At 38.8% G+C, this 21,939-nt stretch overlaps 3 protein-coding genes across 4 annotated transcripts; 2 read left to right on the forward strand and 1 right to left on the reverse strand.

Annotated features, from left to right (window-relative positions):
* Positions 1 to 11: 11 nt before the first annotated feature.
* Positions 12 to 5,745, forward strand: mto1 (mitochondrial tRNA translation optimization 1). Of its 2 annotated transcripts, none has more exons than XM_054598295.1 (13): positions 12 to 146; positions 1,277 to 1,479; positions 1,586 to 1,785; positions 1,900 to 2,017; positions 2,750 to 3,048; positions 3,228 to 3,340; positions 3,435 to 3,625; positions 3,745 to 3,875; positions 4,321 to 4,525; positions 4,621 to 4,792; positions 4,929 to 5,038; positions 5,207 to 5,364; positions 5,498 to 5,745. In XM_054598295.1, exons 2-13 carry the CDS (start codon positions 1,290 to 1,292, stop codon positions 5,666 to 5,668), a joined length of 2,058 nt encoding a protein of 685 aa, XP_054454270.1. In that variant the 5' UTR covers positions 12 to 146; positions 1,277 to 1,289; the 3' UTR covers positions 5,669 to 5,745. The 2 variants fall into 2 exon arrangements, with proteins under 2 accessions (XP_054454270.1, XP_054454269.1); XM_054598294.1 differs by lacking the exon at positions 12 to 146 and adding an exon at positions 191 to 533.
* A 13-nt stretch (positions 5,746 to 5,758) lies between these two features.
* LOC129090910 (tectonic-3-like) lies at positions 5,759 to 10,790 on the reverse strand. The gene is made up of 14 exons (XM_054598296.1): positions 10,237 to 10,790; positions 9,260 to 9,374; positions 9,078 to 9,175; positions 8,803 to 8,915; positions 8,566 to 8,674; positions 8,160 to 8,272; positions 8,030 to 8,068; positions 7,531 to 7,605; positions 7,311 to 7,430; positions 7,121 to 7,219; positions 6,910 to 7,016; positions 6,569 to 6,716; positions 6,281 to 6,415; positions 5,759 to 6,159 (listed from the first exon to the last, which is right to left on the reverse strand). The coding sequence occupies exons 1-14, from the start codon at positions 10,577 to 10,579 to the stop codon at positions 5,914 to 5,916; spliced, it is 1,860 nt and encodes a 619-aa protein (XP_054454271.1). The 5' UTR covers positions 10,580 to 10,790; the 3' UTR covers positions 5,759 to 5,913.
* Positions 10,791 to 15,756: 4,966 nt separating this feature from the next.
* sult1st6 (sulfotransferase family 1, cytosolic sulfotransferase 6) lies at positions 15,757 to 21,938 on the forward strand. The gene is made up of 7 exons (XM_054598299.1): positions 15,757 to 16,465; positions 17,757 to 17,885; positions 18,826 to 18,923; positions 19,133 to 19,259; positions 20,602 to 20,696; positions 20,775 to 20,955; positions 21,578 to 21,938. Exons 1-7 carry the CDS (start codon positions 16,279 to 16,281, stop codon positions 21,688 to 21,690), a joined length of 930 nt encoding a protein of 309 aa, XP_054454274.1. The 5' UTR covers positions 15,757 to 16,278; the 3' UTR covers positions 21,691 to 21,938.
* Position 21,939: the final 1 nt, after the last annotated feature.

Genomic DNA, 21,939 nt, shown 5'->3' on the forward strand with positions numbered 1-21,939 from the left:
TGCGCGTACACCTTTGACCTACTAGTGAGCGCGCGTACGTGGAATGATGCGTGCGTCGAATCGATACTTGATGAATCCTTGTGTGTCTCTGTTGTGAACAAGAATGAGTGGTTTCTACTGCACACGTGGCAGTCAGCAAACAAAACGTAAATATTGTTTTGCCTGCAGAGTATTACTTTGATATTTATGAATTACACTTTCTGCCTTTTTTTCTTATTTTGCTGTTGCTTTCTTTTTGTCTTTATCTGTTTTTTTTGGTTCATTCATGAATTCATCAAATACTTTAAAGGACAGCCAAAGCCGAGGCAAAACCGAGTTGAACCAGTAGAACAACTTTGTCATTGCGTCTTTACACCAGTTATTACGACTGTAAGCTACAAACAGCATGGCAGCCTCCATAAAGAGCGTTTGTGTTACATAGCAGGAATTTAGTGATTTTCTCAAGGATCTTCATCTGTCCTTGGCTCTTGGTTTCTTCTGACATCATCCTATCATTACACTTAAGGTTGCCTTCGTCCTTTGCCAAAGAAGTTGTAAGTCGGCCTTCATTTTATACTCGGAAGTGATTTGGTTGTTGCAATGAACCTTTACATACGTACAAATACAGAAGTGATAGGTGTATGTATGCCTGCATATAAAAGGATTTGTCACTCTTCTTCTGATCCTATGTAAAGAAACATGGACTTATTTTTTATATGTAATGGGTATTTAGCTGCTGTGATGTATATTGATTTGATAGTTCAACAATAAAGTGAAATGAGGAGTGTACAGTCTGGCCAGTGCTGTTGAGTAGAAAGTAACCTTTATTCGTTTATTTTAAGAAAATAATATGCTTTTTTATGTCAAATAGTCACCCTTATTGGCTTGAAAGGTGTTGGTATCGTACTTCCTAGAGAAGCATTGCTCAAATGCATACCAATTACAGAAGATTTAATAGTAACACGTTGTCATAAATAACTAAAAAATCAGATCAGTTTAAATATCAAAATAATTGTTAAATAAAACCTAATGCGACAAAGAAAGTAATACTTCATAACTAACCATTTGAGAATGTACTGGCACTGGTAAATCTTACAATGAAGACCTCCACACTTTTTAAAATCACTATTACACACAGTATCTATTGAATGCATGACTGACTTACTTTTGATGGAGTAATATTTAACTTAAGGATCAAGTAACTTCTATTAAACCAAAGACTAGAGTGGCTTTGCCCTCACTCTGTTCTGCTCCAGTTAAAAAATCACAATGTCCACAATTCTGACCATCTAACCAGGTATGCGTCCCACATGTTGACAAAGAAGCCTCCCGCGCTGCAGAGTTTCCTGTCACTGGCTTCCAGATGTGCCAGTCACCTTTCCCGACAGCAGTATGATGTCATCGTTGTGGGTGGGGGTCACGCCGGGACTGAGGCGGCGGCTGCAGCAGCCAGAGTGGGAGCTGAGACACTCCTGGTCTCACAGAAAATACAAACCATTGGTGAGAGAAACTTTGCTCTTTTACAAAAATGTTTCTCTTTGTGCAATCTAGAATTTTAATTTGATTGAGATTTTTTTTTCCACTAATTGAACTACCTCTCCCCCAGGTGCCCTGTCCTGTAACCCGTCTCTGGGAGGAGTAGGGAAGGGCCAGCTGGTGAAGGAGGTGGATGCTCTGGATGGGCTTTGTGGTCGAGCAGGAGACTGGGCTGGCATCCATTTCTCCATCTTAAATCGCAGGAAAGGCCCCGCTGTGTGGGGCCCGAGGGCCCAGCTGGACCGGCAGCGCTACCGTGAATTTATTCAGGTATCTCATATACTGATGTGGTTTAATTTTCTGAGTTAAGCATATCAGATTTTTGGTCTCGGAATTAATTAAAATTGTTGTTAACTATGTTGCTGCCTGCTGTTTCTCATTCAGTCTGAGCTGCTGTCCACTCCCAGGCTGACGGTGTTTGAGGGCTCAGTGGAGGAGCTGCTGGTATCAGAACCAAACCCAGAGGAGCCTGGACACCACAGGGTCACTGGGATACGTTTGGGTAAGGAACACATGTGTACCTTAGCTTTTGTATCCTACATTGGGATTAGGGTTTAAATGAAACGAAGAAGTATATCAGTTTTTATAAATAACGGCTAGTTTATCTTTACTTGTCTCTTTGTCAGTTTAATAGGAAACAAGCTGTATAGTTTATCCTACTCTATAAGTAGCTGGAAAAACTTAATTTGGTTTCAGGGAAAACTAAACAGCAGGCGGAATATAGTATATACTGAATTTACTATAACTGTGGTCAAGTTATTTGAAATGTATTAACAATGATTAATATACAATGGCAACCAATTACTAATTTAAATTGCCATATTATCATTTTTTTTTATATATTTGGTGTTTCATAAAGACATTTTATCTTGGCTTTCCATACTTTTTTAACCTTTTTTTTAATCATCAAAGTATGATACATTTTTCATCGTTTATTTTATACTTTGTTTTTACTTTTCTTTTCTCTCCAGCTTTTTCCATTTAAATATTGGTAAATCTAATCCTAAATATGTTTTTCTTTCTCTATTAAATCATTGTATATGTCCTAACTAAATAGTAATTATCAGACAGATTTTTTGGAGAAACTGGAGTTTGTATGACATCTGATCCCTTACAAATGTAGCAAACAGTAAAATGCACTTCGAATCAGTTTCACATCTTTTTATATTTAACTTGCAGAAAAATATTCTGTTTATCAGTTTATGATTTTGCACCTCTTTTGACAACTTCTCAGCAAACGCAAGCCACCCAATCTCAGCCAGCTCAGTGGTTCTTACTACTGGTACTTTCTTGTCCGGCTCCCTCTTCCTGGGCCAAAGTATGTCCCCTGGTGGGCGGATTGGAGACGCTCCATCGAGTGCTGGGCTGTCCCAGACACTGAGGGAGAGGCTGGGGCTCAGGATAGGCAGACTGAGGACTGGCACCCCTCCCAGGATTGTGAAGGATTCAGTAGATCTTTCCCTGGCTAAGGTTCATCCCCCTGACAGCCATCCAACTCCATTCAGCTTCCTCAACACACACACGCACTGCAAGGTAGAGTTTAAATGTTACATTTTTTTAAGCACCATTAGTAAAGGAGAAGCTTCATAGTTTCAATAGTGTAGAAGTGCAGTCTATAAAATGTTTTTGTTTAGTCAACAAAATGACTTCTTAATAATATTCCTTTCATTTTTCAATTTCTACTTTTATTTTGGAACCAATGACTTCTTAAGCCTGAAGACCAGCTGCCCTGCTACCTGACCTATACTACTCCTGGTGTAGAGAGAGTGGTGAAGGAGAGTCTTCACCTCAACTGTCACATACAGGAAGACACCAAGGGTCCCAGGTACACACACACACACACACACATACACACACAACATTGTACACAGTGTGTTCTAAACTCAAACGTAGTAACTCTAGTCTTTGTATCTCTACAGATACTGCCCCTCCATTGAGTCGCGAGTGCTTCGCTTCCCAGGCCGACAGCACCAGGTGTGGCTGGAGCCTGAGGGGGTGACCTCTGACCTTTTGTACCCTCAGGGTCTGTCTATGACCATGCCCCCCGACGTGCAGCTCCGGCTCATCAGAGAAATCCCTCCCATGCACAGAGCTGAGATCCACACGCCTGGTACACTGCTGAGTGATCTGCATAGTAACAATTGATTTACAGTTCATAGAAAAGTGGGTTACAATGACACAGCATGTCTGTATGTACTGTGTTGCCTGAATGTTTCTTATGTTTTTCAGGTTATGGTGTTCAGTATGACTTTGTGTGTCCCACTCAGCTGAGCCCGGCCCTGCAGGTGAAAAGCACCCAGGGTCTGTTTCTGGCCGGTCAGATTAACGGAACCACAGGGTACGAGGAGGCTGCTGCACAGGTAGCTGTGTTCACCATATTCAGCAATTCAAGGTTCATACAAATACTGTTGGTCATACAACATGCAGTGAGTCTTCTGCTTCTGCCTCACTTTACACACTCCGGACCCAAGACAACAGGGATCTGATGATTTCAATAGTCAGTTATTCAATTCCAAACCTGCTCCGTAACTGGACAAGAGTATTGTTAATACTAATTTTTAACTGGTATCGTTTTCTATGCAATTACACAACAGCTCGTTTAGCCTCATAATCACATTGTAGGTGAATAGCAAGTGATCTTAATGTTATTTTCCAGGTGAAACAGAATGAGGAGCTTGTTGTCTTACTGATATTACTGGTATTTGTCGTGTATCACTTAGAGGTAGATTTCTTCTTCCTCATTGCAGACATTGGGGATCATGTTTATGTACTAATTATGATTTTAATTTGTTTCTGTCTGTGCAGGGCCTGTGGGCGGGGGTGAACGCTGCCCGCTGGTCGCTCTCCATGCCTGCGGTGGCATTGTCTCGGACAGAGAGCTATATTGGAGTTCTCATTGATGATCTGGTGAGTCGAGGTGTTACGGAGCCCTACCGCATGTTCACCAGCCGGGCTGAGTTTCGAACCTCCCTGAGGCCGGACAACGCTGACCTCCGTCTAACTCTGAAAGGTAGGCATGGTGTCTTGGACTTCATGAGGGGTCCCACGATTTGGTCTATTTCTGCTTTTAATTTTTTCTCCTCTCACAAACGTTTCCTCTGCCAGGCTTTGAGGAGGTGGGATGTGTGTCCACCCTGCGCTACCAGGAGGCCGTGAGAGTTAGGAACAGTTTGCAGGATGCAATGGCAGCCCTTCAGGCTCTCACTCTGTCCACCCACAGCTGGAGAAAAAAGCTGCCCGACATGCGTATGAGTGAGGTCAAGAGCACCTTACTGAAGTGAGTGACACATATGTGGAATCAGCACTGAAATGGACCAAATTTGCCCAGCTGAGCCAGCGGACAGCTCCTCTCAAGATTCAGTCAGAAGCGGGGACCTTTGATACTGACTGTTACTTTGTGGCTTCCTTTTCAGTGGTATGGAAGTGCTGCAGTACAACGATGTCACCTTTGAAATGTTGGCATCTGCCTTCCCAGAGTGCCTTTTACCTCACATGGAATTCTCACAAAGACTCAAGATAGAAGGTAAAAAAACAGATTTTTGCCTTTTGAGGCAGTGCAGAAGGATAACTGAGTCATTAAGACATGGTTCCCCTTACCTGTTTCTTCAAAATGTTGCTTTGATATTGTGTTCTTTTAAGCTACCATAACATAGTTCATTCCTTCTCGATAAAACATTTCTCCCGTATTTAGCTGTGTACAGGCCTCACTGTAACCTACAGAAGAAAGAGATTGAGAGAATTCAGAAGGAGGAGAACATGTCTCTCCCACAGGACATAGACTATTTGTCTCTGCCGGTGTCTCTGTCTCAGGAAGTCAGAGAGATTTTGGACAGAGTTCGACCCAGCACTGTGAGTATAAAGTACTTATTGCTTACCAATAACATTTTCATCTTTTACAAACTTGGCTTAATTACATTTTGTGCTGTTGCATTAAAAAAAAAAAAAAGATTTATTTGAAACTAATACCACGCTTTTCCTCTAGCTGGGTGCTGCTACACGTTTGCAAGGTATAACTCCAGCTGCAATCGTCCATCTCTTCAACTACGTACGCCTCGCAGGACAAAAAGAGAGGAGAACACACAGGAACCAACAAGACCAAAAAGAGCAGAGAAAAGCGGAGCTGTACGCAAGAAATGCATCTCTACCTCAGTGATATGATGACTCACACAACGTCTTGTAAAAATATATGTGAATCCTGAAAATGTACAAAAGAATAAATTAAGATATTTGTTTTATTTGGGAAAGATTCCTCTTTGTATTGTAAAAAAGCGTTACAAAATAAAATAGTAATACAACATAGTAAACATATCAACATCTTTTATGTACAACAATTTCCTCAAGATAAGAAGCCGTCAAAACTAGGAAAGCTCCCTAACTGGTCTAATGTTAGCTAAGCAACTACCTAGTGAAGAATTCTAATCCTGTTAGTAACATTACTGTGAACAGCATTAACGTCCATGTGACCTTCTCAGTGTCACTGCCGTTAATGACCATGTTCCCATCCAGCTCAGCAGTGCCTCTAGTGAAGAAACCAAATGGAAACTTCCAGTTAGGCTGAGGCGAGCCCCTGGGGGGTTCTGGGTAGACTGTAGTGTCGACAAACGTCACCTCAGTGGTTAGAGAAATAGGGGACGCCATAGGACACTGAAAAAAGACAGGAGGAGAGGATTTGGACGTTTTCATAGAGGTGAAACAATGTGTGCTGCACAGAAAAGAGGAAATTCTGATGCTGGCCTCACAGTGAGAAAGTATAAAATGTGCCTACCTTGAAATTTTGACACTGGAATATGTATTTGGCCCCCAGGATATAGTTCTGAGGAAGGTCTAAGGGACCCTGGCGAGCCCAGAGTACTCGGATAGAGAGAGAGTTGGGGAGGACGCAGCCTGATTCACATGTTTCCTGTGAGAGGGAAATAAATAAGTCACTGTAAATTGGATAACACAACGTTATAAATTCAAACAACAGTCACACAAGTTTAAGATCATTCTAAAAGCATAACACTTGAAGTTCTTGAACGCTCTTAAAAAATAGAAATTCCTGATTCAGCTGTACCTGCAGGCTGACGGGACATTCCTGTGTGATGACTCTCGTCCAATCCGGCTGGGAGCCAAAGTTCATGGCAATCACATCAGGAGTAGCAAGGCCCTGCAGGATCCCGTACATCTGGGAACGCAGCTCTGAGCAGTCATTAGATGGAGAACTAAAAAGCACACAGAGTGAAATGACATATGGAAGGTTAAATAAAACTCACAATGCATCATTATAATTTTATATATATTATATATTATTATTATTATTATTATTATTATAATCAGCAGCTCCACCACTACTCTTCATGTAAGAAACAGCAGTTAAAACAATATGATGAAGACAAAGCAAGATGGCGTACTCACCTGAATGTGCAGCCAGTGAAGGCGTTGTGTGCGAAGAGGACGGGTGCTCGTCTGCCGGGGTCAGAAGAGGAACACTCCCCACTCTGTGACACCTCCAGTGTGTTCAGCTAACTCACGGTCAAGGAACCATGGTGTGTGATGGACCTAAAGCTAGCTGGATAAATAAAACAATACATTTAAGAGAAGTTCCTGATGGTGTTTATAAGGATACAGGCTTTAATTCTCCACCAAAGCGACCAATGACAGGGGATCCCACTTGAAATCCGACAGCAGGGATTGGACCTCCTGAAGTTGAGCTGGGTGTTGCCAGCTGGGAGAGAGAAATGGTATTTTAATTATTAAATGATTAAATCTATACAGTGGTTCATTTACTGATGAAATATGTGGCTTAAACAGGATACCTGAAACTGTACAGAGTGTGTCTGCAACAGCAGCTGATTTGGATCCACATCAGCTAAGACTACGTTCACCGTTGCATTTGTGAGTTCCCCTCTGCCTGTGTATCCTATTACAAACTCCACCTACGGTAGAATCAGGAAAAGGAGAACTGGGTTTGACAAATCTGTGATTTAGGAAATAATTGTAAGGGCGAAAAAAATCCCAAGTTTTTCATCTACTCACATTTTTAACCACATTGACACATGAGTTGTTTTGTTCACTTGGTGCAGGCCAGTCAGACAGATGAGTAACTGTGATCTGAAACAAGAGTTAGTACAGCACCTTACTTTGCAAGAAAAAACAAGTCTTTATATGGCATTAATTATTTGTAAAAAAATATCTGTGGTGCACGACTGAGGACTCAAAAAATATTGCACACTGTTCAGCACAGGCTTATCATTTTCTTTAACATATCCACCCTAAAGAGGCCTTACTTGTTAGTTGACAGCACCTAAAAAGAAATATTTATGCTACAGATTCTGTATTTTTTTAGATACAGTATAAGGGATGTTGTTTCATTCTAAGACGTGCTTAACGACATGAAGGAGAAAACCCCAGATGCTATTGTACGCAGCTGATGTCCTGGGCTGATGATAAACTTGTGCAGAGGAATGTGAAGTGCAAAATGAAAGTGTTCCTGCTCATACCACGTATGGCTTTAAGCTGTACATCAGTAACTTACCAGAAAGTCTGACACTTGTGCCGTCTTAACGATTGGAATCTGTAATTTAAAAAAAAAAATTGACGTTAGCCTATCTGCTGTGAGATTCTCCAGAGAATTTGTTTACATAAAAGCATGCAGACCCGATTACCTTGATCAGGCTCAGGTCAGAGAAGTAGGAGCGGGCGTTGAGATTCGGATCTGTGGTGCACGACTGAGGAGTCAACATGCGAGTACAAGACAGAGACGAAGACCTCAAGAACTCTTCAGGCAGAGGAAGACAGAAGGTGTTTAGAAAAACACAGTTACAATGGTGGATATGGTTGTGATATACCGGCACAATATACTACACATACAGTCTAGCAATGTAACAACTTTTAATGCATATTGTGTGTTTTTTATAAAAAAAAAATCAGTTTGAGCTTGGATCATTGACTGTTGAAGATTCTTAAGGGAGATAAGGGGGTCTAATGGCAAATTACTTTATATGTAATTTTGCTGTTACTGGTGGTCTGCAGTTCTGGATTTAACATTCTTTTTATTTGGTGTCAACTTACTTGCAGGGTTGCTGTTGATACAGAATGCAGAAGCAGCCCCTGGAGATGGCTGACGAAGGAGACCCCACACGTTGGAGCTTGAGAAATATGTCTGGATGACATCATCAACCTACAAAAACGGGTCTTTTAAGCATTTCATTTACTCAAGATACACTCTATGATTCAGTTTTACTGTCTAAAAGTTTCACTTTTAATACTTTAGAAACAATATTGCAGGAAAACATCATATCCGTTTACCCTGTAGAAGTCTCTGCTGTGGCTGCTGCTTGTAGGTGCTGGTGGTGAGAAGTGGTACGAGTCCCCTAAAGCTGGATACTGCGGTGGAGCTTGGAGGGACTGGGGTGCATTATCTGTTGGGGGATGCAGTTTTTTAACTGCATTAGTTGGGAGTTCTTTTATGTTGCCCACTGTTAGCTCTTACAAAATTAGATATAACATAAGCAGTGATTTCCCTGGTGACAGCACTGATGATTTCAGATTAATATATTACTATACTATATTACTCTACTTACCCTCAGTCCTGACACAAAACAAGGAGTCAGTCACAGTGACAAGAGACGAATCCACATTAGCCGTGAACATCAGCCATTTCTCAATGCAAACCCCTGAGCTGTAAAACAACGTTTAAAAAACTCTTGTAAATACTAAACTGCTTTATGTGCTTTATACTTTAGAGCATGTGCAGAAGACTCACATGGCTTTCTGTGGACATCCGGTGAAGACAGTACTCAAGTTCGCAATGCCACAATCAACTGTGTCGCAACAGCAGCCAATGTCACAGAAAGCTGGCGTTAAATCACAGAGACAACCTGGAAAATGATAGAAAAGACTTAGTCAGTCAAGACAACTTAAGTTTTGTGTAAAATAACAGAATGTTAGGAGGTTCACTGGTTTAACAAGAGAACGCTAGAAAACAGTGGATACACTGTCAGTCAAATGATTTTGAATCTTAAGCGATGACACCAAATTTACTGCACTTACACTATAGTTGTAAAAAGGACTTCAACAATGTTTGTGACCATAGACCGTATTGGAAAGTGTTTAACAGGGTTGGAGCCCACTTAAAATATATGTCTTTGTTTCTTGATGGCACATTACAAACAGTAATTGTTTGTTATTTATGCAAATATTGTATAACCCTACAAAAGCAAATAAAAACGTTTTAGAGAAGAAAGAAAAACGTAAAGGACTTAGATCTAACTGGAATTAGCCAGAATGTTAAAACTGTACACTTCAATCAATACTGGTATTTACTAAAGAAGCTTTAATTAAGAGTCTCTCATGAGGATCTGAGATATCGTTAAATAATAGTTTCTCCACATCAGCAGCTAATACAAGAGGCAACTGTCCGTGCACAACAGAGAAAGGTCAAACAATTTTAAAGCTGACAAATACAAGATTGTTTTATAGACAAATTGTTAAAAAAACAAAAACAATGTGGCTTCCATTACTAAGGGGACCCTGAAAAACAGATGAAATGGTTGGGCAGGCATAGATCTGCAAGAATAAATTGGGTCTAGCTTGCATAAACAGTGGGAGACAGTTTGATGGATCATGTACAACCTCTGTTTATATAAAGCATCACAACAAGGGTAAGAGGCTTACAAAAGGCTGCTTCAGAGTGGAAACATAACATGGAAAACCCCCAAGAGGCAGGTGTACTGTTATTACCCTCTGAGGTCACCAGAGGTTGGACGGTGGATGCAAGGGGCAGATCAGTGACTACAGTTGGAGATTCAGACACAGTCATCGTCGTGGTTGCCATGGAATCCAGAGTGGAATCTACAGTGGAATCCAGGGTGGTGTCCATGGTAACCGCCTCAGTGGTACCGACACTGGTGACGTCCCCGGCCGCTGTGCCGCCCGGAGCAGGGGTCGCTGAGCTGAAGGGCTGCCCGTTAACAGAGCTGGCAGTCACAGTCGAAGAGACCCCTGAATCTGTGGCTGCCTGAGCCAAACGTCCACACAACACCATACATATCTGAAATGAACGATACCACTGCCGGGAATTCATCTCCTCAAAGAGACATGTTGTGGTCAAGTGATAAGATAGCAAGCTGACGATATCTTTAAACTTAAATAAACAATTCAGAAAAAGCGTTTCCCTTGATGCATTTTGCTAATGCTAAGCTAAACATGCTAACTATAAATACACCAGAGAGCAAAGCTTCTTTTTGTTACCAAGGAAGTTGTCACGGTGACTTCCGTTAAGATGATATTACCGTAAAACCTGTCAAAGAGAAGAAAGATATTTTTCCAACTTCTTCCAAGACAGCAGAAGCAACACAGCAACACATGCACTGGTCAATTGAGATATTTGAGCTATTTTGCTCCCATAACATGTCACATCCAAAATACACATTGTCCTTATGTGAGTAATCAACTCTGGAAGTTTCATGGTGATTTGTAATGCCTCATCATTTTCCCCTATTCCCCTGTGGTATCTATAGTCTGTAGGGTTTTCCCTTGGGGATGTTCATATATCATTCATATACTAATTTTATTCCTAAAAAAATCCCCCCCCCCTTTTTTAAATCTCTGTTTGCAGTAATTTCTGATTTATCGAGTGATAAAAAGAGATATCCGAAATCCCCTCTGTAAAAACCTTTGGCTATATGTCAATAAAAGTAAAACAAGCATATATTTAATAAAAGAATGCTTAATTCCCATATTGAAACATAATTTCAGAAAAATTGGTTTCATGGTGGTATCTTTATGGCATTGCATTTACTAGCTTTTGACTTTGTACAATATTCCAAAATGCATGGACTGTAAATTTGACTTCTTCTGAGGTAATGGTTGAGTTGAGCTGTTTCCACTTCACTCCCATATATTTCCTCCAGGGACTTGTATCCATAATGTCAACTTTGAATGTATCTTTAAACAAGGTGTGACATGTCAGGACATACAAATACAGTTCCATAGAAATGGAGGAGAGCTACACAGAGTTGAGTTTCCTCAGCTCCAAAGGGCCCAACTTCAGTTAGTTTAGTTGAGTTTAGCATGGAAATTAGGCAATTTCTCCTTAAGAAATTAGCCAAAGCAGTTATTAACTGCAGAGGTCATAAAGTCGTTTGCTGTATATGCTTTTCTTTTGTCTCCTGCGGCTGGATTGTACAAAGGTATGGTTTGTGTGAAAGCTGATGCCTGCACAAATAATAGTACATTTTGAAAAATGGTGACGGAAAAGCAGTGCCCCTGTGTGGTCACTTTACAACCACAATGGTCTCGGCCATGTGAATAGAAGTGTGCTTCTGAGTTATCAAGTATCACAGTACAATGCCAACAACAAATGTCTCATCAGATTACCTGCTCTCTGTGTTGTTTGTGTAAATCTTGCTTTCATTTCTCCCACCTGATCATGTTTAAAGTTTAAACGTGGCACGCGATGACATAAAGACAGCCTGTGAGCTACTTCTACTTTGATTGTATAAGTCTGGCCCAGCCTGAGCCAAAACTCTGAGAGGGCTGCGTGCCAAAGTTCAGGAAAGGAGAGTGTAAGTAGATTAAATTACATTCCTGGCCTTCAGTCAAACAGATTATTACTATTTGTACAAAGTTTCTTAAAAACAATACGCATTTTTTGCGATCCATGACTATATGGATAGATAAGTTGAATTCTTGAACACACTGTTTATCCTCATGAGATACTTAGTATGCCTCAGTGGCCATGAGTTTAGTAGCACCCTGCAAAGCTGCAGACTGCAGTGAATGCCAATAAGAGGTGAACAAAATGTTCCTTGATATAATTTGTATTCTTTGGTTCTGTTCCAGCTTTTTTATGTGGTGAGCCTATTTCTATGAAAAAGTTATTTTCCCCTTTTAGATAACTGGGCTGTATACTTACCAAACATCAAAATGTGCAATTTGTGACAAAAATAAAAATCCTGTAGTGTAATTGTTAATCGCAAACTTAGAATTAAAGGCTATTTGTTAAATTTATAATTATTGAAAAATATTTTTCAACAGGTCTCTTAGGTTTTTTCAGGAGGGATTGTACAAAATATCATTGGACTTGAGGAATAAATGAGAAATGCACAACATAGAGAGGGAAAAGTGTTAAACATCCCATTCTCAAATCAAACAAAGAAATAGGCTGAAACTACCATGAATTATTGCTTTAGCTTGACCTTCCTCAGAAAGTTCCCTTATCTTTCAATAAGGGTGTGTGAAGGAGAGGTACCGCAGGTCCTTCCTTCCTGCTGCTGTCAGACTACACAACCAACTCTGCTCCCAGCAGACCACATGACACATGACACTAAAAGCCTGTGCAATACAAATGCACTGTGCAATAATAGTTATAATAGTTTTTCTGTCTGTAAATATAATATTTCAGTTATTGTTGATTTATTGCTTATTTATAATACTTATATACTTTTTTTAATTTAATTTTAATTCTAATTTTATCTTGTTTTTCTTTTACTATGTATCTTGTGTGCACTTTACCCTATGCTGCTGTAATCCTGCAAATTTCCCCGCTGCGGGACTAATAAAGGATTATCTTGTCTTATCTTATCTTTGTTTACTGCACTTATCCTATTCGTAGTAGTTTGTAGCACTTACTATATTCGTATTAGTCTGTTGCAATTATTGTTTTCGTAGTAACTTGCCTCTGCACTATACTTTTGCTCTGGTTTATGCTTTAAGATGCTTGTTTAAGAAAGGAGATGCACTTATGACTTCTGGTGACTAGTAGTTCTCTTGAATACCTATGTTGAATACACTTCCTGTAAGTCGCTTCGGATAAAAGTGTCTGCTAAATGACTGTAATGTAATGTAATGTAATCTTAAACTCCATGCTCACAGTTTAAAATGCAAAATATTTGAAGTCTTAAGCCTAACTCAAGACTTTATGCTAAACTTAATAGGACAGACTGAGTAGTAACCACTACGAGTAAACTGAGAGTAGACCTTTGAAAATTACACAAAGACTAAAAAAATAAAATAATTAAAAAACATTTAATTTATACTGCCTCTGCTGCTATTACCAGCACCAATCTAAAATCAATCCAAATCTCATCTCTTTTAAATAAATGTTTTGAACAAACAGGCAGGGATGGAAATGAAATCGATGATCTAACTGTCCTGGTATCACCTGATTATTTAAGCAAATTGGTTTGTTTATTGTTCAGCCTTGCCAAACCATTCATACAGTTTGTTGTTGGCTGAGTACATACAGTAGGGAACCCTCTCCAGCTGCCCTCTGGTGGTTGCATTTCAACTAGAAAAGGGATTTCAGTATCTCTATTGACCAGGTTATTAACAAAATATTAACTGGTTTGAATATAAAGGTAAACAGCCAGGGAAAAATGTTTAGCCCCAGAATTATAAAATGTCTCATTAGGTCTGAGCAGAAAATCAGCGCTGAACATTAAGACTTGCATTCTGAGATTTACAATGTGTATAGCTGTAAACAGACCTGACTGTCTGTGAAGTTCACTGTAAACAGGGTGAACAGTGTGTTATAGGTGGTGATATTGACGTGTTCCCTTCTGCTTCTGTGCAGATTTCACAATAGTGATTGTGAAAACAAACAAACAGACTCAGACCTCAAGTACATTCACCGTTACTTTCTGTCTTAACCTTTAATGCTTCTATACGGTTATTTGAACAATGTCTCTTATTTGACTGCTGTTTTGTTTTCAGAAAAACTTGCTTACTCTGGTGGAGCTGCATATCAGCCAAGAGAGAAAAAAAACTGAGCTCCCAGATGTGAACGTGTGGATCAAATTTTTTTTAAATGGTGAAAACTTAAATTTAGGTTTCATACAAAGTCTCTCTGACAGTTTTTCAAAAGCAACTATCTAAAGATGAACATGTGTCACTGAATAAAGAGCATATGTCTTAAAAATTAAATAACTGAGTATAAAAATGAACCCAAGTGCAAAGGGAATAAATGTACACAAAAACAAAAAACTCAACCTCTCAACTCAATTTAATTACTCACGTTTTTCCTGGATATATATTTGATTGTGTGCTGCTATCTCTTAGGTCGGTAATTCTTGCCTGAAAAGGAAAGGTCATCATGACACTGTTAAAGATTCACAGAGAGCATGGCCTTACAGCAGTGGGCCCCGTGACATTGTCTTTATATAATACGTGTTTGGTTTCTTTTTTGTTTTTGTATATGGAACCCCAAAGTGGTCAATATTAAATTAGTTAAAAAGACAGTATTTAAAAACAATCACATAAATAAAGATTAAGAATGATTAAAACACAACTCATAATGAAATGTTTTTTAATCATTAATTTGAATTAATATATTTATTTTTCAATTTTTATTTCAAAGTGACTTTTAAAAAAAGTCTATTTTCATTTCATGATGGCGTTTTCCAATATTATTTCTGTCTAGCCAGTTGGAAGCCAAGGAAACAGTTCAACCAACTAGAGGCTGTACATGCTGGTAAAACCGTAACGTGCTGTAAACCTGCCTTTTGTGTCGTAACTTCTAACACAGTGCATCTGTGTATGTTTTGAAAATTCAGAATGTATGCAGGCAAAAGCATGAGAACACGAGGAAAACATTTCCGTTTCCTTTTGTTATCTCTTTTATTGTACTTGCAAAACTCTCTTACAAACATCCTGTCCGAAGTATGTGTTTATTTTAATAATTTGTTGTTAACTTTCTTCATCTTTATAGAAAAGGGCAGAATTACGGTTTAGAATTTTAACTTTCATTTAACTTAAATTCAAGCTTCAGTTGCATTAAACTTGTTTTTTTTCTAATGGGGTTCTGCACTTACAGGATTCAGAGGTCTTGATGCTTTAAGCAGCTGTCGTGCTGAGCTTATTTTCAGTGGATATATTGTTTCTACCTTCAGCCGGATATTCGATGTGGAACCCCTGGAATGTGTACTATAAACAAACGGCTTTAGCTAAACTCTTTCATGTCAACTTCCATGTAAAATAGTTCTACTTAGCAACCTTATCATGAAATGAGAAGGACAGACCTTTGTCAATCTTTTACTGCCATAGGATTTTTTTTTTTTTTTTTTTACTATAGAAGTTTGGGTCCAAAGGTGTTTTTCAGCTGGGGACTGTCAACATTTTTATTTATTTGTGAATGCTGACACAAATTCAAGCCTCATCAGATTAAATGTTCCAACAATGTTTTGTCCCCTTTGCCTGTGATTATAGTTTGCCTCTCTGTGGTGTGTAGGGCCCTTGTAAGACCCTCCCCCTCACTTCCTCAAATTACAGATCATGCAGTTTAGGTTTTGTGAACAAAAGTGGAATTCATACGTAACTTGGAATGTTACGTAAGGGCACTTATAGGCCTGCCTGTGCAAATTCCAGTGATCGCAGACAGACAAGAACCTGGTACAAGCACTCAGACAGCCAGGTTACAAAGATAGAAAGAGGGTGAAAAGAAACACGTTTTAGAGTGACTGAAGCACTTAGGCTTCAGCTGGGGGTTCAGGAGGGATTGTTTTTCAGACGGTGGAGAGGATTGAGGCTGGAAATCAGAAGACATCAAGAGGACCAAACCAGTAAATTCAATACTAATCGAGCAGGAAGAGATTCGCAGACAGTTGGATTTTATTGGTGTATAAAAGCAATTCAACAGTGAATGTTGGACAACAGACCAAAGTCAGCTGTGAGAGAAGCTGCTGAAGACGGGATCCCTAAGGAGGAACAACCGTACCCATTTTTCTAACCTTGGCTTCTGGTTCTTCTTCTTCTTGACTAACTCAACTTTTGACAGTGTCAGTCATGTCGGAGGAAGAAGAGTTGTCCTACAGCGAAGCCATTAAGAAGGCGAGCACTTCCATCTCTCGCTTCCCTCTCATCCCAGTCAGAGGAATTCCTCTCATGTCCTTCATCGCCAACAACTGGGACTCCATCTGGGCTTTCCGTCCTGACCCCTCAGACCTCCTCATCGCCACATACCCCAAAGCAGGTACTTTAGTGCAGGTCTAAGTGGTTTATTAGTTTTGGACAGGACAGTTTGTTGTGTCATGTGTTGTATTGTTATTGACATAGTTGGCACCAGTGGGGAAATGTAACAAGTTTGAGTGTTACTCGAGTATTTACATTTACTGCTACTTTATACTTCTATTCAATTCAATTCAATTCAGTTTATTTTGTATAGCCCAGAATCACAAATTACAAATTTGCCTCAGAGGGCTTTACAATCTGTGCACATGCGACATCCTCTGTCCTTCCCTCACATCGGCACAGGAAAAACTCCCCTAAAAAAACCCTTTAACAGGGAGAAAAAAGGAAGAAACCTCTGGGAGAGCGACAGAGGAGGGATCCTTCTCCCAGGATGGACAGAATGCAATAGATGTCATGTGTACAGAATGAACAGCATAACAGAGATACAACACATTCAATGTATATGACATAAATTATTCATATAATAAGACTACTTATAATAACAGCAGCAATTATTACAGTAGAATTATAATTATGTAAATAGGGAACTTCTACTACTACTTCTACTCATCAATATATCAGAGGAAACTATTTAACTCCACTACATCAATTTGACAGCTTTAGTAACTTTTCAGATCTAAAGTTTGCATGCTAAACATATGATATCCTTATCTTATAAAATATGATGCATTGTTATGGGTAAAAATGTGTAAATGAGCTCCAACTTGACAAACTACAACAGTAAAATGGTGTTTAAACATTATTCAATAATAATAATAGTAAAACATTCACATGAGTCATTTCTCTGGATTATTTTGTACTTTTCAAAGTAATAATACTTTTATTTAAAATTAGTTTAATACACAATGCAGTACTTTCAAAGTGTGGTATTGCTACTTTTACTTAATTAAAGGATCTCAGTACCTAACAGAACACAAACATTATGAAGCTTTTTCAAACAATGAAAAAGTACATAAACAAAATGACTTCAAGCAAACCAGTAGCCACTCTACAGTGAGGGCTAACATTCAAATTTGTACAGATTTCTTCGAGGACAGCAATAAAGAGGGACCAAATTTCCTTACATTTTTTTTTTTTGTCCTTCTTTCAAGGTGGTTATTTTTCTAAAATACATACATACTGGGGCCAGAAAAGACACCATGCTTTTTTATATGTTTCTTTCTTACTTGAGTCAATGTGACTGTTTTTTTGGTGTTCTTTGTTTGGATTTCACCTCGAACCGTCGTGGTTCAATACATGGAAAGTATCCTATTCATTAAACTCTGTGTTGAACTGTGTTTTGGGGACATAAGGGACCACATGGACCCAGGAGATAGTTGACCTACTTCTTCACAACGGAGATGCTGAGGCCTGCAAACGAGCCCCGACACCCGTCCGCAGTCCTTTCCTAGAGATCTTCTCTCCACCACCCATTCCTTCAGGTGTGCATTGAGGTTGCTATGTTTGTACGTGTGTGATTGTATCGCCCAGTTTTTATTAAGACTTTCTTCAAGTTTGTTTCCACTTTTGCTAAAACTTAATTATTTCCAAATACATTCTCCAACTAGGTCTGACTCAGAACTCAGATCCAACTCCCGGAGGAATGTTTTCATAACCGCTTGTTTCTACCACCTTTATCAGGGTCAATAAGCTATTCACTCATTAACATATCCCTTAGAGCCAAAAAGATCCAAATTGCTCAACAGATTCAAACACGTGAATACAGAAGTTTCCCCTGGTCCCAAAAAAACAAGTCCATGTAGTTTTTCCACTGAAGTAGTGTTCAGGTGAAAATAACGTTTTTTTACCACACTGGTAATGTTACTCTAGGTGAAACCTGATCTAGAGTTACTGCCTCTAGCTGTCTGGAATTATGCATTTGTCATTTTTGTCAATGGAAGCTTCCTCTATTGTTTTGGTCACTGGAGAGCAAAATTATCAAAAGAGGACAATAGTGACCTACTTACACATTCTTCAGACAAATTTAACATTAATTTCATTGGCTGGGTCCATTTACAGGGACATTTTGGTAAAAATCTTTATTTGCTTTCTTATTGAAAGTTTGATGAGATCTAACATGTTAAACAAGAAGCAAGTCAACATTTTCCCAAATGTCAATGTATTCCCTTAATCGAACATTACTGAAAATGTGAACAATCACAACAATCACTTTGTTAGAACACATTGTATTAAAATCGCATTGTCTTACTTCCCAGATATTTGTTCTAAAGTTAAATAGTAACTAAAATTGTGCTATCATTAAATCAGTTGGTATATTTATCTCTGTGGGACTCACATCACATGGAATCTGAGACAGAGTGGATCAAAGGTTTGTTTAACCTTTCATACGTACATATGCTTTATCCTGAACTATTGTCTCAGGTCTTGATCATCTGAAAACCATGGATCCTCCAAGGATTATCAAGACACATCTTCCTTTTCAGTTGGTGCCTACAGGATTTTGGGAAAACAAGTGCAAGGTAAGACTCAAACTGTCAGAGTCGACTGAGAGCAAAATCCTGCAGGGAATTGTTTGTATGTTGAAAGGGTGAATGTTTCATGGTGCAGTGCACATAAGTGCGGTGTGAGCTTAACAAAACAATGTCATACATAAAACTGCCTCATTAGGTTACTCATTGTCTGTATTGTTGTTGTAAATCCCTTTTTATATGCCTCATTGTGTGTAAAGGTTATTTACGTGGCACGCAATGCCAAAGACAACCTGGTGAGCTACTTCTACTTTGATTGTATGAATCTGACCCAACCTGAGCCGGGACCCTGGGAGGGCTACATCCCCAAGTTCATGAAAGGAGAGTGTAAGTAGATTAAATCACATTCCTGAGTGTCGTCTTACATTTATTCAAACTGGTTATTTCTGTTCGCACAAAGCCTGTAGCTGAACCAAGAAATAACCACAACACGGTTACATTTACCCACTCCAGCCAGAAGTGCTTATGTGTTTTAAATACTTATATTAAATGTGGCTGGGGACTTCTGCAATCCATGACACCTTAGAATAAATTTCCATACTTCGTTGTTTTTCCCCGTGAGAAACGCATTATGCCTCAATGGCCATAACAGGATTAGCAGCCCCCTGCAAGGCTGCAGAATGAAGGTAATGCCAATCAGAAGAAAATGTTCCCTCAGATCTGCCAAAGGAATTTAAACTGGTGTATTTTTATACTTAATTTGCTCTAATATGTTTTGGTGTCCAATTGCCAGCAATACACTAGCTGCTACTAAACAGATGCATTTTCAATTATTTTGAGGATCCTTTTCTACTTTTTGGTAAAGTTGACAACCCCTCTGATGTAAAATGTCAGGTTTTTAAATATGTTAAACTATTAATATCTACCAAATCCCCTTTTATTGAGGCAATTTTAATTGTACTAATAGTGAATAATTTGTTTAAGCTTTACTGATCAGTTGCAAGACAACAATAAGAACATTAGTTTGGTCTCTTGATTGTGAAAAATCGGGTGTTTAATCTGCATGACACGTGTTTTGCTTTTTTAGCTCTTTAATCTATCAGGAAGATTGCTCCAATAGACTGTTAGACTACTTAGCTTCTGGAAAAAGGCTACTGGAACTAATTCTATATATTAGCAACTTACTCACATTTGCAACTGCAGACCTTGTGGGAATTTTGTAAAAAAAATAAATATATATATGAATATTTTATTTAGGTGTCATTATTCAATGTTTGTATGTTAACAATGGACAGTATGACTACTTGTAAATGTAAGGTGCCGTTCATAGTCATGAACCTGAAGAGAATAATTAAAAAATCAGATAACAGCAAAAGTCATTAACAGGTCTGCCATTGTAAATGTTGTTTATAAGGGTTATTGCAGAGATAAATCAAGTGAGCGGTTGTAAATATTAATAGGTTGTTAATAAATGGACTTTGGTCCAGAGTCCCTGCAGCCCTGTCCCGAAAGGTAAGTGGGCTAACTGTTCATCAGTGATTAAAGAGCTTACTAAAGGGTTATTTCACCAACTTGCAACCCAAAAGTCAATGAACTATAATTGATCTATAAAGATAAGAAAATGTATTAACATTATTAAAACATTTGAGGCAATTTAAGTTGACATAAACATTCTACTGAACTGGACATAATGTTACAGAAAGATTCTCAAGGAATCCTGTCTCTGCAGTGTCATGGGGCTCCTGGTACGACCATGTGAAAGGTTACTGGATGGAGAGAGAGAAGAAGAACATCCTTTACCTCTTCTACGAGGACATGAAAGAGGTACAGAGAACAAATGGACTCAGTATTATCAAATCATGTTGTACAGCACACTCTTACCATCCTAATTTACTCCCCTAGAATCCTCGGCGTGAGGTAGAGCGCATCATGAAGTACCTGGACTTGTCCGTCTCTGATGAGGTCATCAGCAGGATTGTGGAGCTCACGTCCTTTAAGAACATGAAGGAGAACCCGATGACAAACTACTCCTGCGTCCCAGCACCGGTTTTTGATCAGTCCATCTCTCCGTTCATGAGAAAAGGTGCGTCCGTTTGCTCCTCGTCTTGTCCAAACGCAAGATATTGATTAATAATATTAACAAAATGAGCAGAGAATGTACCAATTCTAAACAAATCATCAGTAGAAGCTTCACATAGACAGGATGCATTACTCTTATTGTATTGTGTCATATCTTGTCTTTGTACTTCACAGTGTACAGTATAGTGGCGCCGCCTAGAGGATCATGGATTTTTTGCCTTTGCTACTGTTTTTTTAAAATGATAGAATATGAGAACTTTATGCTCAATATAGCTTAAATAAGAAGTTGATTAATTGATTAGTTTATGTGCTGAAAATCTGGAAAATGTGAATATATTAGCGTCTTTCTTTGCAGTGTAGTAATTTGAGTTTCTTTAAGTTCCGACTATTTAAAGGCATCAGCTAGGGACATTTTCCAGTTTTCTGATATTTCAACAATTAATCTAATAATCGAAATAATACTAGGCTGATTAATCTATTGGGATAATAATCCTAGCAGCCCTGCTGTTTAACAATTGCTTCTTTTTGGGAAAATAAATTAAGATCTTGCTTCTCAGTTATTCTCTAATTACCACATATATAGTGATTGATTTATATATCTCTTGCTGCATTTTTTCTCTTTACAGGTGAAGTAGGTGATTGGAGAAACCATTTCACACCCGAGCAATCAAAGATGTTTGATGAAGATTACAAGAAGCAAATGAAGGATGTTAACATACCATTTAGGGACCTTATCTAACAGATTCAGGTTTTTTCCAAACTGATGCAGCTCTGCAAACCAAAGACGGATGAACTAGTCAGAAGGCAGAAATACTGTCAAGGAATTTGATACAAGCTAAATACCAAAACAAAAAATGAAATGTTAAAATGTTTGAGCCTGTTTATGTTAAACACTGTAATCACTGCACCTCCTGATGTGTAGCTACAATGGAAAACCATCTAATGTATGCTTAAAGGATCAATAAAAATGTGCTCCACGATACAAGTA

This window comes from Anoplopoma fimbria, chromosome 5, assembly GCF_027596085.1.
Source record: "Anoplopoma fimbria isolate UVic2021 breed Golden Eagle Sablefish chromosome 5, Afim_UVic_2022, whole genome shotgun sequence".
Classification (NCBI taxonomy): domain Eukaryota; kingdom Metazoa; phylum Chordata; class Actinopteri; order Perciformes; family Anoplopomatidae; genus Anoplopoma; species Anoplopoma fimbria.

Excerpts from the sequence above, each read along its gene's own strand:
- sult1st6 (XM_054598299.1), top strand. The coding sequence starts at position 16,279 with ATGTCGGAGGAAGAAGAGTTGTCCTACAGCGAAGCCATTAAGAAGGCG. Across the intron at positions 18,924-19,132 it reads TTTGGGAAAACAAGTGCAAG|GTTATTTACGTGGCACGCAA; the intron begins GTAAGACTCAAA and ends TTGTGTGTAAAG. Across the intron at positions 19,260-20,601 it reads CAAGTTCATGAAAGGAGAGT|TGTCATGGGGCTCCTGGTAC; the intron begins GTAAGTAGATTA and ends CTGTCTCTGCAG.
- LOC129090910 (XM_054598296.1), bottom strand. The coding sequence starts at position 10,579 with ATGAATTCCCGGCAGTGGTATCGTTCATTTCAGATATGTATGGTGTTG. Across the intron at positions 9,176-9,259 it reads GGATGTCCACAGAAAGCCAT|CTCAGGGGTTTGCATTGAGA; the intron begins GTGAGTCTTCTG and ends GTTGTTTTACAG. Across the intron at positions 7,220-7,310 it reads CACACTCTGTACAGTTTCAG|CTGGCAACACCCAGCTCAAC; the intron begins GTATCCTGTTTA and ends TCTCTCTCCCAG.
- mto1 (XM_054598295.1), top strand. The coding sequence starts at position 1,290 with ATGTTGACAAAGAAGCCTCCCGCGCTGCAGAGTTTCCTGTCACTGGCT. Across the intron at positions 3,049-3,227 it reads ACACACACACGCACTGCAAG|CCTGAAGACCAGCTGCCCTG; the intron begins GTAGAGTTTAAA and ends TGACTTCTTAAG. Across the intron at positions 3,341-3,434 it reads GAAGACACCAAGGGTCCCAG|ATACTGCCCCTCCATTGAGT; the intron begins GTACACACACAC and ends GTATCTCTACAG.